General features: G+C 40.6%; 1 protein-coding gene and 1 long non-coding RNA gene across 2 annotated transcripts in view; one reads left to right on the forward strand and one right to left on the reverse strand.

Moving 5' to 3' along the window:
• Positions 1-1,691, reverse strand: part of GBE1 (1,4-alpha-glucan branching enzyme 1) — a 136,910-nt gene extending 135,219 nt beyond the window's left edge. The window contains exon 1 of the mRNA XM_030954545.1: positions 1,533-1,691. Within this exon, the coding sequence (XP_030810405.1) occupies positions 1,533-1,624 (92 nt within the window). The 5' untranslated portion in view covers positions 1,625-1,691. The remainder of the gene's footprint in view (positions 1-1,532) is intronic.
• LOC115907437 lies at positions 1,473-11,383 on the forward strand. Its single transcript, XR_004061065.1, has 3 exons — positions 1,473-1,564; positions 9,114-9,248; positions 10,659-11,383. It is a non-coding gene; the product is annotated as an uncharacterized LOC115907437 (long non-coding RNA).
• The last annotated feature ends 3,176 nt before the right edge of the window (positions 11,384-14,559 follow it).

The raw sequence follows: 14,559 nt of genomic DNA on the forward strand, positions 1-14,559 counted from the left end.
TAATAGTTTACTCAATCCTTAATCCTATTTTACAAGATCCAGATTTACCACCATTCAACACCAGAACGCAACAGGACACCTGGTAATGTTAAACCATGTAGACTATAGGAACAGAGAAAAAATAAAAAGCCAAAGATGAAAAAAAAAAAATTATATTCCTTCTTACATCCCTCACACAGAGAGACTTTTCCAGACTTCTGGGACACAGAGCATTAGTCAGTACTACAATTATTTTGATTGCCAGAGGACCACTAGTGAAACACAACATAAATGTGCAACATAAAAGCTCCCAATGACTGTGTTCAATCAGCAGGTGAGGTTTCAGCAGCTTTTCCAGGCCAGCAGCCTGGCTCTGCAGGATGCAGGCCTCCTCTTACCCAGGCTGCTACTAGCAAGCCCTCACCCAGGCCCTGGACAGAGGGTTGGTGTCACAGTTCCCAGCGAGAGGCACAAAAAAAGGGATGCTCAGACCAGCAACCTGGCACCAACCTAATGCACACTCTGCTACTTCATGCATTGCAGGTCTGCCAAACAGCTGAGCTGGCGGTTCAGGGACACCTCAAAACATGCGCCTGCAGGAAAATTCTCTGGAAAGACGAGATTCAGGAGCAGTTTATTTACAGATTATTGCAGCTAAACTCTTTTGTTGGTGATAGCAGCTCACTGCATCACCCTCACATCTGACTGCATCCAGTTCTGAGATCCCCAGCACAGGAAGGGCATTGACCTTTTGGAACGAGTCCAGAGGAGGCCACCAAGCTGATAAAGCATTTCTCCCATGAGAAAAGGCTGAGAGAACTGGGACTGTGCAGCCAGCGAAAGAAAAGGCTTAGGGGTGACCTAATGGCAGCCTTACAGTACCTGAAGGGAGCTTACAGGAAAGATGGGACTCGACTATTTACATGCAGTGACAGGTCAAAAGGAGATAGGATCATGCTAGGAGTAGGTTCAGATTAGCTATTAGGAAAACCTTCTTTATTGTAAGGGTGGTGAGGCACTGGAACAGGTTAAGCAGTGAAGTTGTGATTGTCCCATCCCTGGAAGAGTTCAAACCCAGGCTGCATACAGCTCTAAGCAACCTGAACAAGTGATGGGTGTCACTGCCCACAGTAGGACGGCTGGAACCAGCTGATCTTCAAGGTCCCTTCCAACCCCAACCCTTCTGTGATTCCGTGATTCTCGCAAGCTGTCCCCGGCTGCGCCCCACGGGCCCGGCTGGCCCGGGCGCCGCCTCCCCCCCTCCCCCGGCCGCTCTCGGAGGGCCCCCGGGCGCAGCACCCGGGGAGTGCCGGGTCCGAACGGGACGGCCTGGCCCCGCCAGGCCAGCGGGGATGTTCGCGGGCGAGGCCCCACTGCAGCCCCCCAGCCCGGGAGGCCTCGCCGAGCCCCGGCCACAGCTCCGCCCGCAGCGGCGGCGCCTCCGCCGGAAGGGAAGCGGAGCCGCCCCGGCCGAGGGGAGGGGAGAGCGGCGCGGGGGAGGGGACACGGCCCGGCCCGGCGCCCCCGGAGGCGGCCGCTCCGCGCTCCCGTACCTGCGCTGGAAGTCCGTCCGGAAGGGCTCCAGGTAAGGGTCCCGCTCCAGCAGCTGCTTCAGCCTCGGCGGCTCCGTGCTGGCGGCGGCCATGTCGCCGCCGCGGGCTCCGCGTGATCCGCGGCGCCGCTAAATACAGCCGGGGAGGGGGCCGGGCGGGCGGCCGGGAGCCCCTGCCTCTCCCCGCCCACCGCCCGGGGCCGCCTCCGCCGCCCCTCCCCGCCCGCGGTGCGGCGGGGCCGCGGCTCCGCGGTTGCGGAGGGACGCCGGGGGTGCCCGGCCTGACCCGGCGCGGCCCGGCCTCCTCTCCTGCTCGGTCCCGCAGCCCGGCTCGCTGCCCGCGGGACGGGAAGGGGCCGCGGAAACCGGCATGGGGTGACAGCAGAGGAAATAAAAAAACTTGCGACCAAAAACACAAAAAAAGCATTTGCGGGAGCCGAGCCGCCCGGCAGGAGGGGGATGCCTGCCTGCCGTGGCTCGGCAGTGCCCCAGTTTGTTTTCTTAGTGGCTCTTTTGATGTCTTTTTCAGCGTGTCAGATGCCCGGTTGAACTCTGTGTTCCCACACACATAAAAGCCCACTGCGCACCCCGGCCAACAGCAACACTCCCCCAAAGCAGATTTGGCATCATCATGAGTGCTGGAATAAATTTCTCAACTGTTTGATAGCGTGCTGACGTGCTCACAGACAGCTCAGCCGAACAAGACTCTGGGGACTTCCCTGAGTTCTCATAAACTCCGTGTCTGTACAGCAAAACGTTCTTTATCAGACACATAAATTCCAAATGTGGTAAGATTAGTCCAACTGATCCTAGTGCAGCTCGAAATGCTGAATAGCATAGGTAGATTGCTGTGGAAGTTTCTGACCTAACAGCAACATGTCTTGTTTTTGGATAGTTCACCAAATACCCAGGGCAACTAATCACCAGCCTGACCATGCCTCCAGGCCAGCATTGAGCACTTTTATTTAAGGTCCAGCAATTTTGCTTTGTTTTGATAGGTAGTGAGAAAGTTTATTTAGAGGCCTCTTTTGAATGCCTTTCAGCCACCGTTTAGAAACTTTTCAGCTTCTAGACACCTTAACTCGTTCCCGTGTAACCATCTCCAAAATTGTTGTCTTCAGTTTGAGACTCATCCCCCTATCTTGGCTTCCTCTGAATTGAAGTGCTATTTCTCCTGTCTGCCAGATAACAGCACCGTGTCTGATGAACACTAACAGTTCATTTATTACTTCTCCTAAAACTAGCTACAGTGAAAGTTTCTATAATGATTTGTTTCATCAACAGTGCATGCACACTTAACTACACTTGTAGCAGTTTCTAACTACACAGACAAAAGTCCAAGTACCTTTTTCTCCTTATGGAGTGCAACAAATATTCTGTCATGAGACTGTAGGGCAATAGTCATACGGTTTGCTAGAGCAGTTGCCCTAACAGGAGGCTCAAGGAGTTTTGGTTTGATTATTGAAAGAAGCAGCATCTATGCTGTAGCAGAACTACTTGTCACACCATGCTCTGATAGATCAAGATTTATTTTTTTTTCGCAGTGGCCATAATTTCTTCAGTCACTGGAGACTGAAAAACTGTTTCTAAAATTACCCGGGCTTCTCAAAACTTTCTGTGTGGCAATGATTTCAGTGCCTGTGCTAAAACGACGTTTAACAACTCTTACCGTCTTCTTTTTGCTTCTTTCCTCATACTGTGTGCATCGTATTCTCCCGCAAATTCTCCTCACTCTCACACTTAAATAGCTTGGTCAACTGAAAGGAGAAGAGAAGTTCCAGTTTATTATCAAGAGCCATGAAATTGGGTTTTTTACAATAGTTGCATGTTACATGTGCTGCTGCTTTGGGGTTTCCAGGTGTTCAGTACTGGAGAGAGGGCGCCTGCTGGTTGAAGTGGAGGTGGGAGAGCAATTCCCGCAGCCTCTGAATGCATGAGCATTGGAAACTGGAGCTTCAGTCTTAGCACAGGTTCTTGGGTTTTATTCATTGTCAGGAAGGCAAAGCAAGTTCCCAGCATTGTTATTAGCTTCTCAGCATAAACACAAGAGAGACATCTATAAATGAGCGTTAGCAATTTGTGTAGGAATGTGGCTATGACTTGCACCTCCCTGGAGACAAGGACCCCTTCGTAACTTTCATTTTAAGTAGAAATGATACAGCATCCAGCCTCATATACAAGCAACCTTGAACTTCAGGAAGTTAAATTCTGCAGATAGCCCCTATAACAGACAAAGCCCCAGTGATCTATTTAACACTCTGTGAACCAGAATATGAATAAGCATACAGTTTGTATCTACTCATGCTTCATTTTACAACTTGGGCACGATTTTATCTGCCTGCTTTGTCGCAAGTAACTGCAAGATACTAAGGCATATGTTATTTTGATCACTGATTACACCATGATCCTGGTGTTCCCACCATGAGCCGAGGTTGGCTCTCAGGACAGTGCCATTTAATCCTTTACCTGGAGGCAAAACCGACAGTTCAGACAATGAATATTGTCCCAACAGCTGAATGTGTCTTTGTGCATTTGTCAGGGATGGAAACAAAGCTGCCAGCTGCTGCTGCCAGTGGAAACAGAAAGAGGAGGACTGTTGGGAATAACTGCTCTTTTATGGGGACAGCAGTGGATCACATAAGAATGGTGTCTAAGGCATGTGTCGGGCACCCAGTTACCAGTGGGGCTGGAGTACATCAATTACTCCAAAGTAGTCTTTCAAAGGATGTTCATGCTTAAGTTATGTATACTTTAAAATTTTGCAGAGTGGTGCTTGAGCAGTAACTGCATAGGTAAATTTATAAAATCAATTTAGATGTTTTTTTAATATGCAAAGTTCAGGAATAAACCTAAATTTTGAAGAGAAAAATGTCTACTGCCATGCAGCACCTCCATTTTGATTCACTAATATATTTCACTTGCTCTGTAAAACATGACAGAGATGATAAACCGTAGGAACTAAGTCAGGGAAAAATCTTTGTTCAGTAGGGCACAGGTTCAGATTCTCCCTCATCAATAGTTTATTTTCATATTTCAGCCAGAATGGATCTGTGAGATCTCTGACCTCTGACTGGCTCTTACAGAGCAAATTTCTGAGCTCCAGGTTCTTCTAAACCAAGTGGCTTAGAGCAGTCCTGGGCTGTGGCCTGGCTCTGTAAGATGCTTCCAGGCCTGTCTGAGTTCTCTTTGGGGTACAGGCTTCTGCTCTGCAGCAAATATAGAAACTGACCCAATCCCACAGTTTAACCTGTCTGAGAAGACAGGCAGGTACCAAAGGCAGCAGGATATTTTTTAACTCTGTGTTGACAACATTGAAGCGTTCCTGATCTCTCAAAGTGACAAGTCACAAGGCATGTCCTTTGTATCGCTCAGTTCAATACTTAATGGCTACATCAAGACTTGTTATCCTTTTAGTCTGGGCAGAACTCCTCCCAGTTCCTTTTCCTGAAAGTCTTTTTACATCTAGGTGTGGTTGGCCCACTGTGTTTGCTTGCATGCAGGGAGATGTATTTTTTATTGGCATTGCACCTACCCATGACTTCCAGATGAGAGATAGTCCATGAGCAAGAACTGACAACCTGTCAAGAAAAGGTGTTCCTGTGGACAGAGACAGCTGTTCAAAAAGATTTTTGCCTCAGTATTCCAGAAGAATGGATTCTTGAAGGCTCCCCTATCCTTTAAGGACATTTCAGACATCTGAGCATGTTATGGGTACCAACCTATTGCAGCCTCCCACTTTTGGACTGGTTTCTTCACATTCAGTACCTAACACAAAGTGAAGGTTCAAAGAGTAAAGGAAAATCAGCTTATTTTGCCACATCAGCCAGCCAAGCTTCCCTATGTTATTTGTTCAAGTATCCATAAGAAATAAACTGCACAGTTGTCACCCAGATCCAAAGCAAATGCCCCCCTAAAAAAAATAATTATCCTTTATCTCAGTAGTTTTCCTAGAGAGGTCAAACATTTGGCATGGAGCTGTAGCTCACTGCAGGATGGTTGTAGTAGGTGACCTTTAAAGTTCCCTTCCAGCACAAGCTATTCCATGATCCCATGAGACTTACCCCTATCTTTGGATTCACCAAGGTGAGACACGTAGGAGAAAGGAAATGGTCAGTGTTGCACAGCTGCTGCCAGACATCACATCACTCTTCCATAATTAAAACTTTACTACATAAAAGATTTAACTGTTTGATTACATGTGAAGAACAAAGCATATGTCCTTGAATATTGCAGCAAACAAACAAATTTCAACAAGTATCTGTTGGTATGTCTATTAGTTTAGAGGTTTCAGAATTTTCAGTTCGGGGTTTATTAGAAATGTAGGGTACTGATACTGTCTTTTAAGGTATCACCTTTGCCCTGTCATGGTTTCAGGAGCTTTACATAACAACACATCTTCAAAGATCAAAACAAATACACAATCTGAAATACTAAAAATCCAGTTTCAGGGTTGTAAGATTCCAGTAAGCAGAGTTGATGGAAATGCCATTTTCACTTGCCATTCAGAGCAAAATAAAATGTATCTTTATATTCCAACAACCTGAAAGTCCTAAATAATGACTGCTTCTTGTTTTCACAATATTGCAGTGTGATTATGCTTTGGTCTCCTTATTTTGTATAATAAATTATTAAAAAATGTAAATATCTTTCAAAGTTGTTTACACATTAATCAAGACACTTCAAAGTGTGATACCAATTTTAAAGCATCCAGATGTAGAACAATATTTGTTGTGAAAACGTCTATGAGTCTTACTAAAAAAATCAAGTAAGAATTTGTAAAACAGTTCAGAGATAAAAAACACAAATCTTCAGGAATTTCATAATATTTTGGGTGTTGTAGATACTCTGTTGTATGCCTTCTATATTTCTCAAAAGTAATTACTGCCAACAGTAACAACTTTCTACAACTTACTGCAATTTCCTGGTGTTTGTATATGTGTTTATGCATTGGAGGAAAAACAAAAAACATTCTGGACTGTCTCCTTAATGCCATACCACAATACTTTGTAGCTGTCACCTCTGTTTTACCAATGTGTGTTTATCTCCAACACTTAGAAAATAAGTAGCTTGAGCTCTCTGGGATAGTTGCCCCAGAGGAACATTCTTGCTATTATTGCAACAGCTCCTGTAACAATATATTACTATTAAACAAGCAACTTATTAACACTTGCCAAATATTGTATTCCTTTTATCCAATACACTCCAAACTAAGAATGAAACCCCACAGCATCAGCAGCAATTTTGCTTTCTTGCTGTTCATTGTCAGGTCTTTCCCAAAACCCTTGAGGAATGATCTTACCTTGGGTGTTTCTTGGTTTCATAGTCCTGAAGCACTACAAGCATTCAGGTTGCCTGGCCTTTTACTCAGAAAAGAAAGTGAGGTTGCCAGATAATCGTTCAGAGGGTAACACATCTAATCCTTGGGGAGGTCAAGTGAGGTGAGAAGAAAGGAGATGCATACTGCTAATGCTCTGACAGCTCTGTCAATATAAATTCATTAGTATGTATAGAAGTATTTTAGATTTCAAAAAGCAGAATAGTACCTCAGTTGTATTCACGAACTCAAGTCTCTCCTGAGTTCACTGCAGGAAAAGGAGATGGATCTGGTGCAAAGTGTGTGTGAAATGCAGAATTTTTAGAAGTCCAAAATGCTTTCCACAGACAGCCTTTTAGATCTTGTCAGTATTAGTTCTGGTTTACTTTTTCATGGCAGTTGGTGGCATTTGACCCAATTAATTCTCAGGTATGACCAACAGTGTGTTGAGTGAACAAAGATAGGGCAGGGACCAGATCCTTAATGCTACACTCAAAATTTTTCTGTAGTTAGAAGAAAACATCAAATATGGAACTAAGAACTTGTTGTTAGTCCAATTAATATTTTAACACTATAATTTTTCAAAATATTGGATAAATTTGGGAAAAAAACCAAAACCCAACTCTCATTAATGCATCTCTCTCTCTATATATATCCAGTGCATACTTGTTACACAAAAAATGCTTTAGCACACAAAAGGGTCAGAGAGTATAACTATGTATTTTTTGTTTTAGAATATCCCCAGTACAATAACTGAAGGTTCAGCCTTCACAGTCCCAGTGATACAGAGCTACACTTAGAGGTGTGTAATCTGTTGCCATAGGTGATTTTACTGTATGCAATACAATTTTCTATAGGAAATTTTGTATGCCTTGGTGATTCACCTTTTTTTCTTAGAACAAAGACTCTACATTTCAAAACTCTACATTTCTATAAATATGGAAATCTTCATCCAAGACAAATATATATATTTTTTGTTGAGAACATCAATATTCATGGATTAGGAAGAACTAATCTATTTTTTTCTTGCTTAGGGATAAATCCTTTAGGTTGGATCCTTTTTCTCTTATTAGAAAGGTTTATATCATGCTAATTCTAAAATCAGCCATGGTATTTCAGTTAAAAGAAAAGTGGTATGACTTTCACCTTTTCTATATGTATGCAGCTTAACAAAATTATACAGTAAAGAAAACTAAGTGATACACAGCTTCCAGTATGGATAGATTTGGAAAGGTTTTCTTAAACTGTGTTACCTGTGGGAAATAACAGGAGCAAACATAATTAATAGTTATCTTAGTTACCCAGGAACCCAGCACCTCCTTCAGTATGAGTTTCTGAGGATATACAGGATTATTAGCTGCATTTCTGTTCCCTGAGTATGTTATGTTGAAGTACATACTAATAAAACAACTACTTCATTACTACTTAGTATGCAAATTTACTTCATATTATTAGATAACTTTTTTAGATAACAGGTTTTTTCCCTCAGCCCAGCTATTTCTTCTACAAAAGGAGAGGAAGACAGGTGTTTCTAGGAGCAGAGTGGGCATGTGTAGTAAGAGGTTGGATTTGGTTTTCTCCTTCCTTGATTTCCCTATCAATCTACCTGATTTTGTCCTTTACAGGTAAAGCCGTAATAAAAACAGTCTGTACTCAGCTGGGTCATGAGAAAGGGACAGAGATCTCCAGTCACACAGGACTATGATCAGAGGCTATTAAAGCAAGTATAAGCAGATTTGGTGCTTCCATTCAGTATCCACCTATAGCTTGCTCTGACTGCCATCTGTTTTCTCCTCTTTCTCTCAGATTTTCAACAAATTTTGCCTGTCCCTCACAAAACCTGCTACTTGCCATGGCAAGGTTTGGCTGGAGTGAGTCACAGCCAGATCATAAATTGATGTAACTACTGTTTCTCTGCCTTCCTTGGATTGTTAGTGATCCTGAAGCACCTGAGTTGCCCAAAATTATTTTGTTTTATAGTAAATGAGGTAATTGCGAGAAAACAGGACAGCACACCTGCTGCATTTGTTCCCAGTCTTCTGTGATGACTGTAGGCTTCCTCCTACAAAAGATTTTTCAGAGGCTTGGTTGTTCAGCAACCCAACTAGAAGGATTCACAGACAGTTTGTTACAATGAAAATCTTCTTTGCTACACTATATACACTCTGATAAGAATTTACTGCTAGGCCAGTAAATATTCTAACAGTATAATTTATCTGATTAATGCAGAAAAGCCTCACTTTTCTGATGTTCTGATCACCTTTCCAGTTGCGTCTAAGTCCTGAGCTTGGCAGTCTTCCTGATGCAGACAGAGACGGGACTTGCTTTGTAAGTCATCAGCCCCTGAGGCCTACACAAGAACAGTGATGTTTAGGTTGGGGGATTCTAATTCCTCAGCTTTGGGTAAGTTTGCTTTTATTTTTAAACCTTACAACATCTGCTTCCCTCTTACCTATTCCCAGCTAGTTTGAATGTTGTGCAATGTCTTTACTCCTGGGGTCTCAGATTTCTACCATCCTCTGCAATTTTATTCCTCTATCACTCAACCATTGACTTTACTATAACCAGTAGTTTCAGCGATATGAAACTGTAATTCCTTAGTGGAGAATCCAGGAGACAGGTTAGAGACAGGCTGATTTTTCAAAATCACAGTAGTTTTGCTGAAGTGCACAGTCAGCAGAGCTGTATAAAACTGGAGGTCATTGCATTGTTAAGTTCAAACTTGTCATTGAGCTTCTCAGGAAAAGCATCTATAAATGGAAGACATCATGAATGTTTATACTGTTCAAAGGCCTGTTTTACAGCCTGTCAGCAATTCAGTAATTTGTTAATATAGAATATAAAAAAACTTAAGCCCAATGTCTCTTCCAATTTATTCTGCTTTTGTAGTATTTACCAAATTTATGTTAAAATCCCAGCAGATTTTATGAAAAACCTTATATCCATGGCTTTTGAGGCCATGAGCAAATCTGCTCATTGTACACTACTCTTATGTTAGGCAACTGTTGATAAATATGCTGCAGAAATACTTAAGTATTCAAAATGCTATGTCCGGGTAAAAAATTACAAATATTTTTACATTTTCTTTTATTCCAGTTCTTTTTTTCTCAAAGAATTTCAAATGTGAAAAAATGTGTTGGGATAAATGAGAACACACAGACCTGTAGTTATTCTGAGTCTCTGGAACCCATCTGCCATTTGCTTTGTGCTATCACAGAAACTCATACCACAGTGTTGCTGGCAAAATTATCATTCCAGATTTATATTGTTATAGGTTGTTATATATCTCATTATAGATATATAATAATATATTGTTGTATATTATATACTATATATAATGTTTTATATAATTATTATATTTATATTTTGTTATATATGTGTTTTTTGCTTTAATAACAACCTTCTATAAATTTAACATTTTTTTAATCAGTGATACAGTTCACTGCCTTTGGTCAGTCAGGTTGATAGTAGTGAAGTAGTAGCCATGATAATAGTCTCTATTAAGAATAGTACACTATAAAGTAGGAATATTTTCAAAAGTCTTTCATGCTTTACCCTCTTTAAAGCTTAGTGTCATAAACAACAGAGCCCTCTCCTGAATGTCTCTTGGTTGTCATTATCTATTTTTTTTTTACTATCTATGGTTAAGGAATTAACTTGTGCAAATAAAGAGGTTTCTTCATTCATAAGATAGTTGTGCACAATGTTAGAATTATTTGTTCTGTTTCTTCCTTCTGCTGTTTCAGCTGCACACAGTTAAAACACTGAATTACTCTTAAAATTAATGAATTATCTGTTGCTTCTTGACCTAAGCACTCCTGCAGCTGTCTCCTCAGCAGCTCCTGTGTTGCCATCTGATTCAACACTTGCACAAGGAACACTTGCAAAGGGAGATGAGTCATTCTCTAAATCTGGAACATCGTCCTCGGAACACAAAACCTTCCTCTGCAGGACTTAAGGGCAAGTATTTACTGTGTCATTTTGCATGGGATGTTTTAGCTGCTCTTACTTTGAATTACTAGTGTGTCTTACTGAAAAGTACATAATTTATCGTATCCACCAAAATTTTCTTTGTGACATTTGTGTTGCAAAGTGCCAAATACTTATGTTCTTACTTCTGTGTTCCATTTCCTTTTCTTGTAATTAATTGTCATTTCAGAATAGACTCACATCTTCACTGATTGTTTTTAGTACATACATGTAATTTCTGTGAACTATAACTACTTTGCTGTCATTCAGGAACCCTTGAGTCTCAAGGAACATAACCTCCTGTACAATCAAACTGTTATTCCAGTCAGAACATTGAAAGATGCTCACTGTGAATATCAATCTGACTTAAGTCATGTGATATACCTAACATTTAAAAGGGCTGATGAATGAGGACATGTATTAGACACCCTGAAAGTGAGGAAAAATCAAGATCAACTGTTTATGTCTTATTATTTTCTTAGCATTATAAAATACCATACACATTCTTTGCATTTTTAAAATGAAGGACTTGTGTCCATCTTGTCTCTGTGCTTGCCAGAAATGTTGCAACCACTCTAGCACTACTACAAGTGATTAATACTAGGATTTTTTCATGTTTATGTCCTAGTTTCTGGGTTACTTGCAGCTCTGAATAAGATTTACATGAAGACTTGTGAAGACCTCTGTATATGAGTTGTATTATATTGCTCAAAATAAAGCTCTTCAGCTGACTTCTTCAGTATAATTATTTTTGTGTTTTAGGAATTTTCATGCTAGTTCTGTTTTTGTAAATACTGCCTTTATTAAATTTGTAATATCCCAAAGAAATATTTTTTGCTTTAGGTTTATTTTCTTGATTTATGTGCTAGCATATTTGTCTTCTCCCTCTCCCTTGTCTAGTTCTTTTTTGATTTAACACTGATTTTTTCCCCTTTGTTTTACAGTAAGTCATGTGGCATTGACATCCCTAAAAAATTTAAAATTAACATGGAAGAAAATTTAACAGCATATCAGTGGATGAGATAGGCATGATGGTTTCTCCATGATGTCATTGCATGTTGATGAAGGCACAGCACTATGAAATATGAGATGAAAATATCATCAAAATACTACCCTGGTTTTGCAAGGAGCTGCACAAGGAGCCATTCCTTTTCTGCAAAAGGAAGGCTTGATTATTCATAACTGTAAAAAAAAAAACAGAAAAATAAATGTTTCCCATTTTCTTCATTTCCTTTCTATTCCACAAAGTATAGATATTCCTATTTGTTTTAAAAAGGCAAACTATCACCTCTTGTCTCTGTTTTTCTTAAATCTAGAAATGTTTTGCAAATTTAATTTAAAACAGTCAAATGTCTTGCCCTGTTTTTTTCATTTTTAGAATAAACTGAAGTGTTTCAGCTTTTGGTGTCTGTCCTGCTTGTTCACATGATTTCATTTTTATATCAGGGTTCCGTTTTTCATAAACACCACGACCTTTTTCAATACTGAGGAGCTGTGGTGGGTTCTGTTGTATTGGTGTACTAAATTAAATTAATTTTATAACCTATTCAATACTCAGAAACATGAAAACAAGTTTTTCTCTGAGTTTAAATCGGGTACACTATGCCTTTAAGGTTAATATATTTTACATAGTGCTTTGTATATTAACTGAAGAAGGTTTAATTAGTTTCATTTTTTTCATTCTTTTAAAAAAGTCTTTTGCATTGTGTATCATCTCTGTTAGTAAAAAGTATAAAATCTTCCCTGATAACTTTCCATTATGTTAGAAAAATTTCAACAAAGCCTTTAATTTCTTTTGTCTTACATTATAAACCAGGATAGTTAAGGGAAAAAACGTCTTTTAAGAGCGTGGTATCTGCTTGTAAATATAATACTGTCATTCATCATTAGAGATAACATGCAGGGGTTATAGCTGTGTGAGCTATTTAAAAATCAAAAGCAGCACACTCAAAGTGTAGCCATGTTTGAAGGAGCAGTACATAAAAGTTACCCCTCAAGAACATATCGTTCTGAAGGGTAACCAAATATAATTATTTCATGTGGTGCCACATAATTGAGATGACTTGGAATTCCCCCTCTTGTAGCACTTCTGATCTGTCTCTTAAGTTTGACAGGGTAAGGTTAAATCTCCTTCTGTCACGGGTTGGGAAGTACTTCTGGTGTTAAGAATAGCTCATTAAAGGTGGATGGAATGCCTCATGTACATATTAATTACCATAACACTCAGCAAATGTGTCTTGGCTGGCAGAATAACATACCTTGCTGCTGTATTAGTGAAAACTGAGTTTCTTGTTGGTTAAAACTAGGTCCAATGAAATAAAAACATGGGAAATGGAGCAAGATTTTTTTTAAAATATACATTTCTGTTCTAAATAAGTCAGTACCTATTCGTTTTTAGAGAGAATTTGAATTGAACATAGGACTGTGATAATCTGGGACTAGAATTTATGTCTGGAAAATTGAGTGCCTTTATCTTGTTTCAACTGAACTTGCACGATATTCCTGTTACCTGTGGATACTTGGCACACTGCCACAGCCAGACATTTTGACATGGCTATGCAAATGCCATTTTGAGTGATTTTTCTGTAAGGCTATGATTATCAAGACCCAAAAGGAACATTAAATTACTGAGTATGTTCTTCAATTTGACTAAATATTCCCAGAAATGTTTCTAAGCATTCAATGACTGTCAGACAGCAATGCCTAAATATCCAGTAGCACTGTCTCCCATGGGATCAGAGCGGTTGCTGGACCTTGCCTCTGCCTAATCTCTTCCTTGCAGTCTTTCTGAGTGACAGGGTTCTGCCCACATATTACTGTAGCAGAACTCCCCTGAGACGCCCTCCTTTGAACCTGAGGAGCCTGCAGCAACCCAGATTCTTTATTTCTGAATATAAATCTCCTTCTCATGAGTGTATCCCTTTAATGTCTGGCTTTCAGACATTCTGATTCTTCCTACTTGGAGCGTCCTACAGCTAGCAGGTTTTGATGAGCCCCAAAGAGGCACCTCTCTGTTTCTAACCTTATTAACACAGGATGATTTGCCTCTGTGTGACAATTCTCTCTGGGTACCACACCACTGTGCAGGGCCTTGTGATCTCTCCAAGAACTGTTTTACAGAAGAAAGCAAAATGTTTCTCCTTCTGTAGCTTGGTGGAGAGTTTATCCACTGCAATACATGCAGGAAGCCATGCTGCCAAGAGTATGCCCAGCAGTACTGCCAAGAACCACAGGTGCCCTGCTCAGCAACCACTGTGTTTGTCACTGCTGCTCTGGAGATGCAGCCCCCTGAGTTTGGATTGTAAAACTTCAAACTGGAAAGCAAGGCTGTAAACTGGAGAAAGGGCAAAGTAAGTTATTCCTCAGTTAACAATTCCACCACTTCTTTTTTCATAACTCTTCGTGTATTCTTGGCAATATTGCCAATCACAGTCTGAGTCCCTGCTTCCTTAATAAATTTCAAGAAAATTCACCATGAAGATACTAAGCAGATGAAGTGAGATATGTGTAACATTCCTGAAGCAGTTATTCCCCCAAGTTCTAGTCAAGTCAGAGGCACTTACCCTGCTGGTTAGCTTTCACTCAACATAAGGAGGGATCAAATAACTCCTTAATTAGAGAAACCTTAGCCTAGGATTATTTTAACTACTGCATCAACTAAACATGATTATTTGTAACAGGATGATTCTTTGTAGTATTACAGATGGCAAAAATACTTTTTTTTGGTAGGACCTGGTTCTTTAGC

The sequence above is a fragment of the Camarhynchus parvulus genome, chromosome 1 (genome assembly GCF_901933205.1).
Source record: "Camarhynchus parvulus chromosome 1, STF_HiC, whole genome shotgun sequence".
Lineage (NCBI taxonomy): Eukaryota > Metazoa > Chordata > Aves > Passeriformes > Thraupidae > Camarhynchus > Camarhynchus parvulus.